This window comes from Harmonia axyridis, chromosome 2 (assembly GCF_914767665.1).
Source record: "Harmonia axyridis chromosome 2, icHarAxyr1.1, whole genome shotgun sequence".
Classification (NCBI taxonomy): domain Eukaryota; kingdom Metazoa; phylum Arthropoda; class Insecta; order Coleoptera; family Coccinellidae; genus Harmonia; species Harmonia axyridis.
This window is the reverse complement of record NC_059502.1, coordinates 54,632,004-54,645,422: the sequence shown is the minus strand read 5'-3', so window position 1 is coordinate 54,645,422 and position 13,419 is coordinate 54,632,004. Positions and strand designations below refer to the sequence as shown.

Sequence of the window (13,419 nt, the reverse complement as noted above, 5' to 3'; positions counted from 1 at the left end):
CGAGTATTTAATGGATACATATGTCATAATCAAAGCTTATTCATCTGTCAACAATTCCACACTAACACATTAGTTGAAATTTTTCCGCATCATAAATTTTTGAAATCGTGAAAATGTCGAAATTTGAGCCGAGTCGACGTCATTTGCGGGAAGTTTCACTTTATTGGTTCAATTTGAAGAAATCTGCTGCCGAGGCGCATCGGTTGCTTCAGGAAGCTTATGGAGAAGGTTGTGTCGATGATTCAAGTGTTCGCGGATGGTTTCGACGCTTCAAAAGTGGCGATTTCGACGTGGAAGACAAGGAGCGTTCCGGGCGGCCGCAAATCTTTGAAGATCAAGAATTGGCGACTTTGCTTGATGAAGATTCGTGTCAAACGCAAGAAGAACTTGCTGAAGCATTGGGAGTTGACCGAACAACCATTTCCAAGCGTTTGAAAGCCATGGGAATGATCCAAAAGCAAGGAAATTGGGTGCTGTACGAACTGAAGCTGAGAGACGTCGAACGGCGTTTTTTCACTTGCGAACAGCTGCTTCAGCGACATAAAAGAAAGGGTTTTCTGCATCGTATCGTGACTGGCGATGAAAAGTGGATCCGTTACGATAATCAGAAGCGAAGAAAATCATGGGGACTATCCGGCCATGCATCATTATCGACGGCCAAGCCAAATATTCATGGCGCCAAGCTCATGCTCTGTATATGGTGGGACCAGCTAGGTGTGATTTACTATGAGCTTCTGAAACCGAATGAAAGGATCACAGGCGAGGTCTATCGACGACAATTGATGCGTTTGAGCCGCGCACTGCGAGAAAAACGGCCACAATACTCCGACAGGCACGACAAAGTTATTTTGCAACATGACAATGCTCGCCCACATGTTGCACAGCCGGTGAAAACATACTTAGAAACGCTCAAATGGGAAGTCCTACCCCACCCGCCGTATATTCCAGACATTGCTCCGTCTGATTACCATCTCTTCAGATCGATGACGCATGGCCTGGCTGACCAGCACTTCCATTCCTACGAGGAAGCCAAAAAATGGGTGGATGACTGGATAGAGGCCAAACCGGTCGAATTTTTTCGCAACGGGATTCGTATGTTGCCAGAAAGATGGGGAAAAGTTGTAGCTAGCGATGGCCATACTTTCAATAATTCATTTGTAACCATTTTTTCACAATGAAGGCTCAAAATTTGAAAAAAAACGGGAATGACTTATTCACACACCTTATATCAAAATATTAATTCAGGATATTATTCCAGGTCGATTTCGACGAGAAAAGGCCAGATTGCATTATCAACATGAAATCGGACAACGGCGAAATAGTGATGTTTGAGAAAGCCGTCCAGTGTCAAGGAGGCGTTGAGTTCTGGCTCAACATTCTGCTGAACACGGTGAAAAACACCGTTAATCAAGTAATCGCCGCTCAATGCCAATGTTTCGTAGATCCAGACTACAATTTCGTCGTTGGCTTCCAACAGTTCTGTGGCCAAGTAAGTATAATCTGCATGGGCGTACCCAGGATCAAAAGGGGCTAACCATTGTCATTCAGGTTGAAATTTTTATATTTAGGTATTTAAACGATTTCTGTTGACATTTCCCCCCTACATGCCCCTCATCTGCTCTATGGATCAAACATCTCTATTGATTCATCAGGTTTATACATCAACAAATCTAGTGAGCCGTTTCAAGCAATATAAATACGAATTCTTGAATTCTAGGCAGGTCTCTTGGGAGTTCAGATTTTGTGGACGAAGGATTCCGAGGTGGCCATACGGAGAGCCAGAATCGACAAGGCGATAATGAAAGTCACAAATCAAAGGTTTTTGGACCTACTTAATTCACTGATTGATTTGACATCCAAAGATTTGACCAAGTTGAGAAGGACCCAGTTCGAAACAATGGTTACAATACACGTCCACCAAAAGTGAGTAGAACCTACTTTAATGCATTCGTGCGGCATTACGGAGCATCAAATACCACGTAACAATTATGAAATACCAAAAACCACCATTTATGCAGACCATTGTTTGATATTTAATTAGGTTTAGTAAAAAGAAATCCAGTATTTTCACAATAGATGCTTTTAGTTATCTATATCTCTCGTTTTATGAGTCCGATTTTGTTCCACTAGATGGCATTAGAAAGACGGCATTTCGTGCTACAAAAACTTCTCTGACAGTTTTGTGATGAGTTATATTAAATTTGAGTGCGCGTAGAAGATAGACGCTAGAAAAGATAAAACACGCTATATTTCACAGTTTTTCTTCGATAAAGGCGAAAATGCAAGCCAGGTGGCTGAAAATTAAATAGTGTTTATGGTCCTGATACTGTAATAGCTAATCACCCGTACTTTTGGTTTCGACGATTCCGGCATCGAGTACAACCGTCATTCAAGCACTGTTCCGATTACCCAAGAGCTATCGAGAATCGTTTGGAAACATTTTTATGAGGCTGGTCTCAAAAGAAACCTCGATGTATTGGTATAGTATATCCAAAGTCACTTGAACTAGTCCATAAAAACGCTGAGCCAGATGTCCCTTTGAAGTGGATACCGCGATCCGCTAAATACCGGGGTTTATTTGAAAGTATTGTTAGGCAATAAATACACTGCCCACAAAGGAATTTCTGAAAACTTGGACAGCCCTTGTATAATCGAAATATTTTGGCTTCCTCCAAGTGACTTTGGAATAGCTGCTGAATCACAACAAAATCGACCCAGTTTTGAAGAGTAGAGACCCTTGTTGAAAAGTGGATCAAAATTCGGTGAGCCATTGTGGCCAAGCTGGGATTGACGGGAAGGAAGGTTTTCTTGTGTGTTTGGTGGGATTGGAAAGGAATTATCTACTATGAGCTGCTCTCCTACGGCACAACTGTTAACTCGGAACTGTACTGTCAATAATTGGACCGTCTGAAGGGAGCAATCGCCCAGAAGCGGTCAGCTTTTATCAATAGGAGAGGAATTGTGATCCATAAGGACAACTCCAGGCCACAAACACGAAAATAACCCACCAGAAGCTCTGGGAGCTTGGTTGGAAGGTTCTTACGCATCCACCTTATAGTCCGGACCTGGCACCAAGTGATTGCCATCTGTTCCTGTCTTTGGTGACCAATTTTGCCGGTGAAAAATTCACTTCAACAGAGGCTTGCGAAAATGAATGTCTCAATTTTTTGCCAATTGGTACGAGTGCTTTTATAAGAAAGGCATAATGATATTACCTTCAAAATAACAAGAAGTTATCGAACAAAACGGCGCGTATTTGGCATAAATCGGATCTCGGATCATTTTAACTATGATAATTGAAGCCTTGTTTTTCATGCAAAAATAATTGATCCCTTTTACTACATCTGATACGTTTCTGTTCATTTCAAAATTGCTGGTTCAATCGAGATGCAAAATTTACATTTGGATGTAGAATGACTCTCAAATAGCGCAATCGAACTGATAAAAATGTCATGAGGAATATCGAAAGAAAACTATTCAATATTTTCGCCGATTTAACCGATCGGTTTAGATTATGCGTGCTTATACCTATAGAATAATCATTTCAAGCTTCGTTCGAAATTTTGTATTGATAGAGTTAACAATAAGAAGTATAATAAATAATATACAGTTGGCTAACACCTGCACTTGGTAATGAATGAAGAAAACACAAAAAGAAACGTACGATTTCCAAGTGTGTAATATCATACGATATCAATTATCTATCTGGTTAATGTATCAACAAAAATGCCATCAACCTAACCATTGTCAAACAGAAGACAAACAGAACACGCTATTTAATAGGAATCATAATCGAAAGTAAACCAAGTAGAATGCATGTCATCAAGAGAGAGTAGCGATATACCGGTTTCACCCTTATTAGGGATCATCAGTACCGCATAACTCAACCCAAGATGACGAATAATAGAAATATCAGGCATCTTATATGTCACAGGCTGAAAAACAGAAGATTTTCCTGAATCTGCTTTTTCGAGGTACCCGTGGAGGAAGTAGTTAGGTTTTTGTCCGCTTGGTGGCGCACCGCATTAATCATACTGCTTTGCGTCTGTCAGCGTTCAATAAGGTGCCTGCTATTTCGTTTGTTCGTCATCTTGGGTTGAGTTATGCGGTACTGATGATCCCTAATAAGGGAAGTATATCGCTACTCTCCCTTGATGACATGCATTCTCCTTGGTTTACTTTCGATTATGATTCCTATGAAATAGCGTGGAAGTCTTCTGTTTGACAATGGTTAGGTTGATGGCATTTCTGTTGATACATTAACCAGATAGAAAATTTTCATCTTATGATATTACACACTTGGAAATCGTACTTCTTTTTCTTTTAGTATTTTCTTCAGTAAGAATTATATTGATTAGGGATTAATTCGGTTACGATAGATTCGTTTTGTGCTCTTTAAGGATCCAGTTGGCGCATGAATGAACAAGAGCTCAAAAGAGCCCCGGGCTTCAATCAGTGCTTTTGACATTCTACAAATAATGAGAAACTGATGATTAACAAGAGTAGGATCGTCAAGTTTCATTCCAAAAGAAATAGTAAAATAATAATACATTGATAACAACAAGAAAATTATAAAATAAAAATATTCTGCAATGAGTATTTATATTCAACAGGCGGCTCAATCTTCGGTTATCTCCGTACTTGTGGTTTGTAATTTGTTGATTGGTATTTGTTATATGATTCCATTAATGGTAATTGAAATCTCGATATTTCTCAAACATGTACCGATTCAATTCAGGGATATTTTCGACGATATGGTTCGACTGAAGGTAAGGACTCCACAGGATTTCGAATGGCAGAAGCAGTCCAGATTTTATTATTATGAAGATACCGATGAAGTACAAGTAAAGATCACTGATGTCATTTTTGACTATCAAAACGAGTATTTGGGGATAACAGAAAGATTGGCCATCACACCGTTGACCGACAGGTGTTACATCACGTTAGCACAAGCCATATGTAAGTAATTCACTAAATAGAACGAAAGAAAACATAATTTTTAGACTTTAACCACCAATAAACTACAAGCTACAAGTTAATTATCTGTCAAATTGGTAATACAGAAAACGGTTCTTCTAACCAACATTTTTCAATGCAAAAATCACTGAACGATATTAATGGGAATATTCAATTAATTTCAATGAAAATTCTGTGAATTAGAGAAAATAATGTTTGTATAATACTCGTCTAGAAATCTTATTCTACCACTCGTTCATTCAAAAACCCAGCACTTCCTCGTTCGTTTTTGAATTTGGAACCCGTGGAAAAATATCAATATCTTTTGCACTTGTATTATAAATAACTATACGGGAATTGATACACCAATTAGTCCTTTTGTCAAAGAATTGAACATTATATCGAAAGATATAAAGTAGATATTCACAAGCTTACATCATTATCATCTTGATAATAATTTTTTTTCGAGATTAACGATATTAAGATTTCGTGTGATTTCCAAATCTGTATTGTGCCTTTCCCTTGAGCTCAAGTGACGCGGAACATAGTTCTTTAAAGTATCTATAATTCTCTTTTATTTATGCCTAATTTTAATTGATGATTCATACCACTTGAATATGAAGGGTTTTCTCTAAGAGGTTTCATTTTGATATAAAAAAAAAACTGCTTCTGTAGACTAGTGATGAAAGTGAACGGACTGCAATCGTGACGACGTAGGTTCAAACTCCGATACTCTAAAACGAATTCTAAAAAAATATGGTGCCTACAATTCCAGACAGATAAAGTTTGGCAAACGGTTCTTCTCAGAACCAAACAATTAGTCCTTCTCAGGACCAACAAGTCCAAAAAGTCAGTAACAACCAACCGCACAGATGATGGAAACACCCCAATAAACTATCTAACGTACCCTGTATATTTCGAGACCACTGAAGTTTTCTGAATATGTGAGGTCAAGAGGTTGTAAGTTCATTTTGGGTTGGATCAATAGAGTGACTCAGTAGTTAATCCAACACGATTTTCTAACCTCTGGGATCTGGAGAGAGTAGAATTGTTTTATATGATCAGAATTTTTCACAGGGATCAATATGGGTGGAGCACCAGCTGGTCCAGCTGGTACGGGCAAAACAGAAACAACGAAAGATATGGGACGGACACTAGGAAAATTCGTGGTAGTCTTCAATTGTTCCGATCAGATGGATTTCAGAGGTCTTGGACGCATATTCAAGGTAATTTCTGGAGTAGGCTTTCAAGTTACCTGTAACTTTTCAGATTAAGCAGTGGTTTTGATAATGAATCTAGCTGAACAAACATCTTTTCATTATCCAATTGGATGAATGGTACATGGTACATGGTTTACATCACAATATATTTTGACAAATTCGAATATAAATAAATGTGCAGATAAAATAATAAAAAACCACCTTGTGTTTATGAAGTTAACGTAAAATATCGAGAAATTTTCAAACCTTCCAAATAACTATGTAACTTTACAATCGACAGTACTCCTTAAGGGTGACAATTGCAGAGCAGAGAGTGTAATTCTATTTTGTCAAGTTTGGTTTGAATACTCTGGCAAAAAAAATTCCCCTCACGATTTTACAATTTATCAACACTAAGTTTACAAAAAGTCCACTTCTTTCACTGTATATAAAGAATACTATACTTAATGTAGACAGAAAATCCAGTGGGTTTGCATATTGTTACAAATGCTTAGGATTTTTATTCATATTGAACAAAGATTACAGATGAAGTTGACACAAAAGCACTTTTTTATATCGGGCGTATCAATATAGTGTCAAATTCATCGATTGAGCATACGCGGTATCATTTAACGTCAAATTTTCTCAATTGAAGTTTGCAGTCGATCAGTGGCGCAACAAGATTCTAAATCATTCAAAAACGTGCAATATCAAATCAACTACTTACAACAGAAGGCATTTGGAGCATTGTAATAAGTTACTCAAAAACTTTGACACTACGAGATCTAAGAAGTATCTGGATCTTCCTCACTGGGTTCCTAATAGGGTGTTGTCACCTTAGGAAGCACCTCATGAGAATGGGTCTAGCAGAAAATAACGAGTGCAGATTCTGTAGTACGAGGAAGAAACTCGTGATCACCTAGTGACGGAATGCCTCGCCATCACTAGCCAACGCAAAAATGTTTCGGACAAGAATCTTATAGAAGTGAGGAACTAGCCACCTTGAAGCAAACCCAGATACTGGAGTTAAGACCAATTCTGGAACTGGAAGACGAGCTGTAGATCAAGTAATGGCAAGAATAGCTCTGTTGGGGTACAATAGACTATTAGGTAGGAGTGCAATGGAACCCCCCTTAAATCTAATCTAATCTACAACAGGATAACTAATCAATATGTTATATTGGGGCAGCCACTTTATATGACATTGAACCTGTTATTCATGTACATCCTCAGCCAATTTTAATATTATCTGTCCTGTGAAAAGAAAAGTATGTCAAAATTCATTACCAATATTAATCCACCATCAATTGCACGTGAAAAAAAAACTTTTTTGGATATAAAGGTTTGATAAAAACATTCGGAAAGATAGAATATTCAATGTTATATCAGAGAATATTCATGGTTCAGTAGAAAGGTGCAATAATCAAAACATCTGCGTGATACGATATCGAATAAAGAAGTGATCTCTTTCAATGGCGAAGTGGGGATGTTCTAGCGCTGCGACTTGAGTATTTGCCGCTATCCAACCGTGGGATGGGTTACGACAATTTCATCCCATTGTATGCGAGTAATTCATTTGATACAATGAATTACACAAATAATTTCCTGTTAACATAATAATAATATCGACTGTGTTCTCAAATTGAGAACAATAAATTGAGACGAGTATTGAAATTTCCATTACATGTTATGTTAACAAATTGCATAGAACATAACTTCCCATATATAGGTTTGGAAAATTCACTCGGAACCGTGGGATTTAGCGTACAAATCTCCAAGTCGCTCTGGCTCCAATGGAACAGTGAAAGAATCGAAACATGAGAGCAATGCCATATCAAATAAAAATCTGGTCTTCGCGAATGACCGCTAGCAAGCGTAGTGGGAGATCTGTTAGTCGGGTCTAAAGTCTCTTGGTCTCGACCTGCGTGCGCGATGGAATCTACGCCTGCCAGCAGCCGTTTGTGCCAGGTGTGTAATACCATACGATATTAATTAACTATCTGGTTAATGTATCAAAAAAATGCCATCAACATAACCATTGTCAAACAGAAGATTTCCACGTCATTTCATAGGAATCATAATCGAAAGTAAACAAGGAGAATGTACGTCATCAAGAGAAAGTAGCGATATACCGGTTTCACCCTTATTATGGATCATTTTTTGTATTTCATCATTCATTACCAAGTGCAGGTGTTAGCCAATTATATATTATTAATCATTATAAAGATTACCTAATTGTATTTTTTTATAGGGTTTGGCTCAGTCTGGAAGCTGGGGTTGTTTCGACGAATTCAACAGAATTGAGTTGCCTGTACTTTCCGTTGCCGCTCAACAGATCTACATCGTTCTTCAAGCAAGAAAAGAGAGGAAAGCTATATTCGTTTTCATGTGAGTGAAAATGATCTTCTGATTACGGGGGAAAGTAAAATCATTGCTGTTGAATGAACAATTAACACTATTGTACCAGAAGGGACAATAGAACATAGTAACAAAGACTGAATAGAACATAACCAGTTCTGAGTCGTAAAAGCTATAAGAGACCAAGGAGAGTTAGGATAGAGAACAATTAACACTTAAAGAATATATTGAACATATAAATCTGTGTTATAGGGATGGAGATAACGTTTCCATGAACATCGAATTCGGCATATTCTTGACGATGAATCCCGGCTATGCTGGACGTCAAGAGCTACCCGAAAATCTGAAAATCATGTTCAGAAATGTCGCCATGATGGTTCCAGATAGGCAGATCATCATCAGGGTCAAATTGGCCTCCTGCGGTTTCAAGGACAACGTTTATCTATCGAGAAAATTTTTCACCCTGTACGCCCTCTGTGAAGGACAGTTGTCCAAACAGGTAGGTTTATCAGTTCGATCGAGATTTGGAGAATAATATTAATACGATCAACATCTTTTACCAATTCCTGGCAATTTTTGATTTGTCAGTGAATAATAATAATAATAAAATTTATTAAGCACCCGGCTAGTACAAAAAATAGAAAATCAACACAACAATAATATAATCATTCACATTTCTCTGAAGGTGCCATTCAACCTTCCGCAGAATGCACCCAAAAAAGGTGTCGTCTTAATTTCCTCTGGGAGACCATCATACAAACGAACACCCTCATAGAATAAGGACTTCTGTTAAGAAGTTGTTCTCACTGTGCAGAAATTGAAGTTTTTGCTGACCTAATATTGTAGTCATAAAAATTTCCTCTTCTTTCTAAGAAATCTTTCAGATATCGTGGTATCTGATATCTTGTAAATTAGGGTTAGATTGGCCTTCTTGATATTTTCTCCACAGGTAACCAGTTCAATTCATTATGCATGACTACTAAACGTGTGAACTTACTACATCGTGGCGTGAACAATTTTTTATTTCTAATTCTGATTGAATATTTTCAAATGATGCCGTTGATTGGTCAATTATTTGTATAGCGCCAACTTAAGGAGGAAAAGGGACCTATGCATAGAATTATCTCAAACAAAATCTGATCAGCCATAGTATATCCAAAGTCGCTTGAATTAGTCCATCAAAACGCTTGGCCAGATGTCCCTTTGAAGTAGATACCGCGATCCGCTAAATACTGGGGTTTATTTGAGAGTATTCTTAAGCAATGAATTCACTGAACCCAAAGCAATTTCTGGAAACTTAGACAACCCTTGTATAATAGAAATATTCCTTTTACTCCAAGTGACTTTGGATATACTATAACACACCAGTTTTTAAGACATCTCAACTATTTTCAAGAAAATAAATGGATTTGTTTAATCTCAGGTCCACTACGATTTTGGACTGCGTAATATATTGTCCGTTCTAAGAACTCTAGGAGCCCAGAAGCGAGCCAACCCTAATGACAGCGAGGAAACCACAGTCATGAGAGTTTTAAGGTTTTGTCCGAATATATATCTCAATGTCTCAATGTCACCTCGTCTTCTGTTCCAATTTTCAGGGACATGAATTTGAGCAAACTCATCGACGAAGACGAACCCCTCTTCCTATCCCTAATCGAGGACATGTTTCCTGGCATAAAGTTGACTTCACACTCGTGGAAAGATCTTCAAAAGGCGGTCGGCAATCAGAGTCAACTCATGGGATTGGTAAATTACTCCACATGGAACTTGAAGATCGTGCAGTTGTACGAAACGTCGCTGGTCAGACACGGTTTAATGGTTATGGGTGAGCTTTCTTCATAGAAACCTATAAGATGACCCACGGAAACCTAGCCCTTTTTAAATAATCGTCAATTCAATTTATCCATTACTTAATTTAATCATAAACTATCCAAGAGCATTGACTAAGTATAAAAAATATTTCCTCCAACATTTCCTAGTTGATCCTGGCAATCTTCTTTCTAATTTTCAATTCTCCTCTCGAGTGAAAATGAGACTCATCACTTGCAAAGGTGGTATTATTTTCATCCTTTTTTAAGATAAATTGCATACGTAAAGCAGAATTATCTAGTTTATGGTAGTCTGTTGGCTCTAGCTGTAGATAAGACTGAAACAATTAGCAGAAGGAGATCTTCCAATGATAAAGCAATGGTTCAGAGAGAATAAATTAACGGTTAATTTGCAGAAAACAAAATACTTACCATTTGCTGCTTACCAATCAGGACTTCCAAATATGGACAATTTGGAAGTTGACAACGAAACATCAATTCCAGAAGCTGAATACATAAAATATCTAGGAATTACAATTGATCGACATCTAAAATGGGATAAACATATAGATATCTTGGTGATCAAATTAAGATGTTTACTTACCAAGTTTAGATATCTGAAAAAGTACTTGGATACAAAAAGCTTAATGATGGTATACTCAGCTTTATGTCGGTCCCAAATAGGATATGGGATAATAGGTTGGGGCGGAGCATATAGTTGTCATCTAAGGAGGGTTGAGGTGGTCCAGAAATGGTTCGAATTATCTACGGAAAGCCTCTCCTGTATCCATCAGATGAATTGTTTGCTGTTTCCAGTGTCATGAATCCCCACCAATTATTTGTTCTACAGATTTTAATTGGCATAAGCAAACAAAAAATTCAACTCCAACTAACTGAGTGTGAATATGAAACACGGAACAAAACAAACCAATACCTTACCCCAAGAGCAGGAAAACGAATAGGTCAGAGATGCTTTGCCTACCTAAAAAGAGGAAAAAATTGAAAAATTGGATAATTGACAAGGGCAGAAAATATTTCAATTTAATAATAAATCCCCAATAACTCACATCATTTTCGAAGATTTTTACTAAAAGAAATAAATGGATAACTTACTTTCCGAAGACAATCTTCCTCCATGTAAATATGTTGACGCAACTTGCAGTAAAAAATGAGCTTGTGTTAGTGATATATTATATGTATAAAATTTGCACTCATCAGTGATCATTATACTGTTGAAGATGAACTCTTAAGTTTTTGTTGATTATTATATCTTTTGTTAGGATATGTTGTTGGAATTTGATTTTGATTTGTGGAATTATTTGAATACCGGCTATTGTATTATATTTTGTTTATTTAGAAGTCACGTACAGGCTCACGCCTCTGTGATTATATGTTTATACCCTGTAGCTTACAGAATAAACCATTTTATTATTATTATTATAATACAAATCTTGTAAGGGGGCTGAATGTCGAACACTCCTTGTCTACGTTTGTCTCACTTTGCGGATATTTATTTGTATCCTAACATATCCTATAACGACATGGAACATTTTCATATCATCCACCTCCATGTTTTCTACGAAAAACATCAGGTTACTGTGGATAACTCCTTACAAATTGAAGTGTGATAATTTCTGAACGTTTTTTCCTCCAAGGTCCGACTGGCGCTGGTAAAACGAAATGCATGCATTGCCTAATGCGATCTTTCACTGAAATGGGAGTACCCCATAAAGAATTACGCATGAATCCCAAAGTAAGCGGTGTTGTGATCATGTAAACTGAAAATATTTGATGTTTTCATTGTTTTTCAGGCCATTACGGCACCTCAGATGTTTGGAAGGCTAGACGTTGCCACCAATGACTGGACAGATGGTATATTCTCCACTTTATGGAGGAGGACGTTGAAATTCAAGAAAACTGATTTCTGCTGGTAAAAAAAGATTTTATTTACCTAAGAGTATCTCAAATTAATTTGAGGATACATAATTTTCATTTCTTTCCAAATAATGCAGACTCGTGCTCGCGTTATTTTCCTACAATCATTAATATTTATCCTCAAGAAATAGTTTAATTTTTATAAAAATAACTTATATCATAATGAAGTAACGGATTCGTCATATAGGTACACATGTCGTGACGATATGATTGAGTTGACTGTTCAGGGAACGAGCACTTACAAATCAGTGAAAAATCTCTAAGCAATAGCGGAATCTTCAATTCTTTAGATTCTATGGAATTTTCATTCCATCAGTCTACTTGAAATTCAAATCGAAAAATTTAGGAGAATGATTTTCAGCCTCCTGAATAGTTTATTCGATATTAATATTCATACAATTTTAGTATAATATTTAATTTTGCTCTAAACAAGCTATGCTTCCTTTGAAGTCAGTGTATGAAGCAGGAAATAATTTTGAATATTTTAGATCTATACCATTTCACTACGAATAGAATTTAGTGTAATAATGAAAACCATCGAACAGAGTATAACTCAAACCATTCATAAGATGTTGCATCAATAACTAAAAGGATGGTTAAAATTCCATCCCACAGTTGGAGAGTGAATAATATTCATGTCGCAGCGCTAGATAAGGCTGCAACTGTGACCATCCTTACTCCGTCATTGAAAGAGAACACTCGTTTATTCGATATCGTTTCACACAGATGTTTTATCGTTTAACTGACCATGGGCCGTATTCATAAAAAAAGGTTATGCTTATACTTGCAAAATATAAAGGAAATCCTTCAGCTCGCATTCATAATATTACGAGTAAAACCTTATACTAATAGAGTATGAGCATATCCTTCACAAAAAGTATTTGGTTATTCATAAACATTACCTTTTACTCTAAATGAAAAGGATATCCTTCAATAATTTCGAGTGTGGTCAGTAGCATACTCAATCGTATAGTGATCAGTTGTAGCGATGGCAGATATTGTGGAACTGAGAGAGATTAAACACTACAAAGAGAGTTTATCAACACCTGTTCGTGATTACAAAGAATTATATCGGTTTCAAGAGGAAAATGTGCAATGGCTTGCTAACAGATTTTTGGGAATAAATAATGCTGAAACTCGAGAAGGTGCGTCATCATCCGTCC

At 37.0% G+C, this 13,419-nt stretch overlaps 1 protein-coding gene across 2 annotated transcripts in view; it reads left to right on the top strand.

Annotated features, from left to right (window-relative positions):
• Window positions 1-13,419, top strand: part of LOC123672228 (dynein axonemal heavy chain 8-like) — a 133,542-nt gene that overhangs the window by 61,467 nt on the left and 58,656 nt on the right. For both annotated transcript variants that reach the window (XM_045606244.1, XM_045606243.1), the window contains exons 28-37: window positions 1,259-1,489; window positions 1,718-1,923; window positions 4,739-4,959; window positions 6,034-6,182; window positions 8,407-8,543; window positions 8,766-9,012; window positions 9,937-10,049; window positions 10,112-10,338; window positions 11,977-12,074; window positions 12,133-12,251. In XM_045606244.1, the coding sequence (XP_045462200.1) occupies window positions 1,259-1,489; window positions 1,718-1,923; window positions 4,739-4,959; window positions 6,034-6,182; window positions 8,407-8,543; window positions 8,766-9,012; window positions 9,937-10,049; window positions 10,112-10,338; window positions 11,977-12,074; window positions 12,133-12,251 (1,748 nt within the window). The remainder of the gene's footprint in view (window positions 1-1,258; window positions 1,490-1,717; window positions 1,924-4,738; window positions 4,960-6,033; window positions 6,183-8,406; window positions 8,544-8,765; window positions 9,013-9,936; window positions 10,050-10,111; window positions 10,339-11,976; window positions 12,075-12,132; window positions 12,252-13,419) is intronic.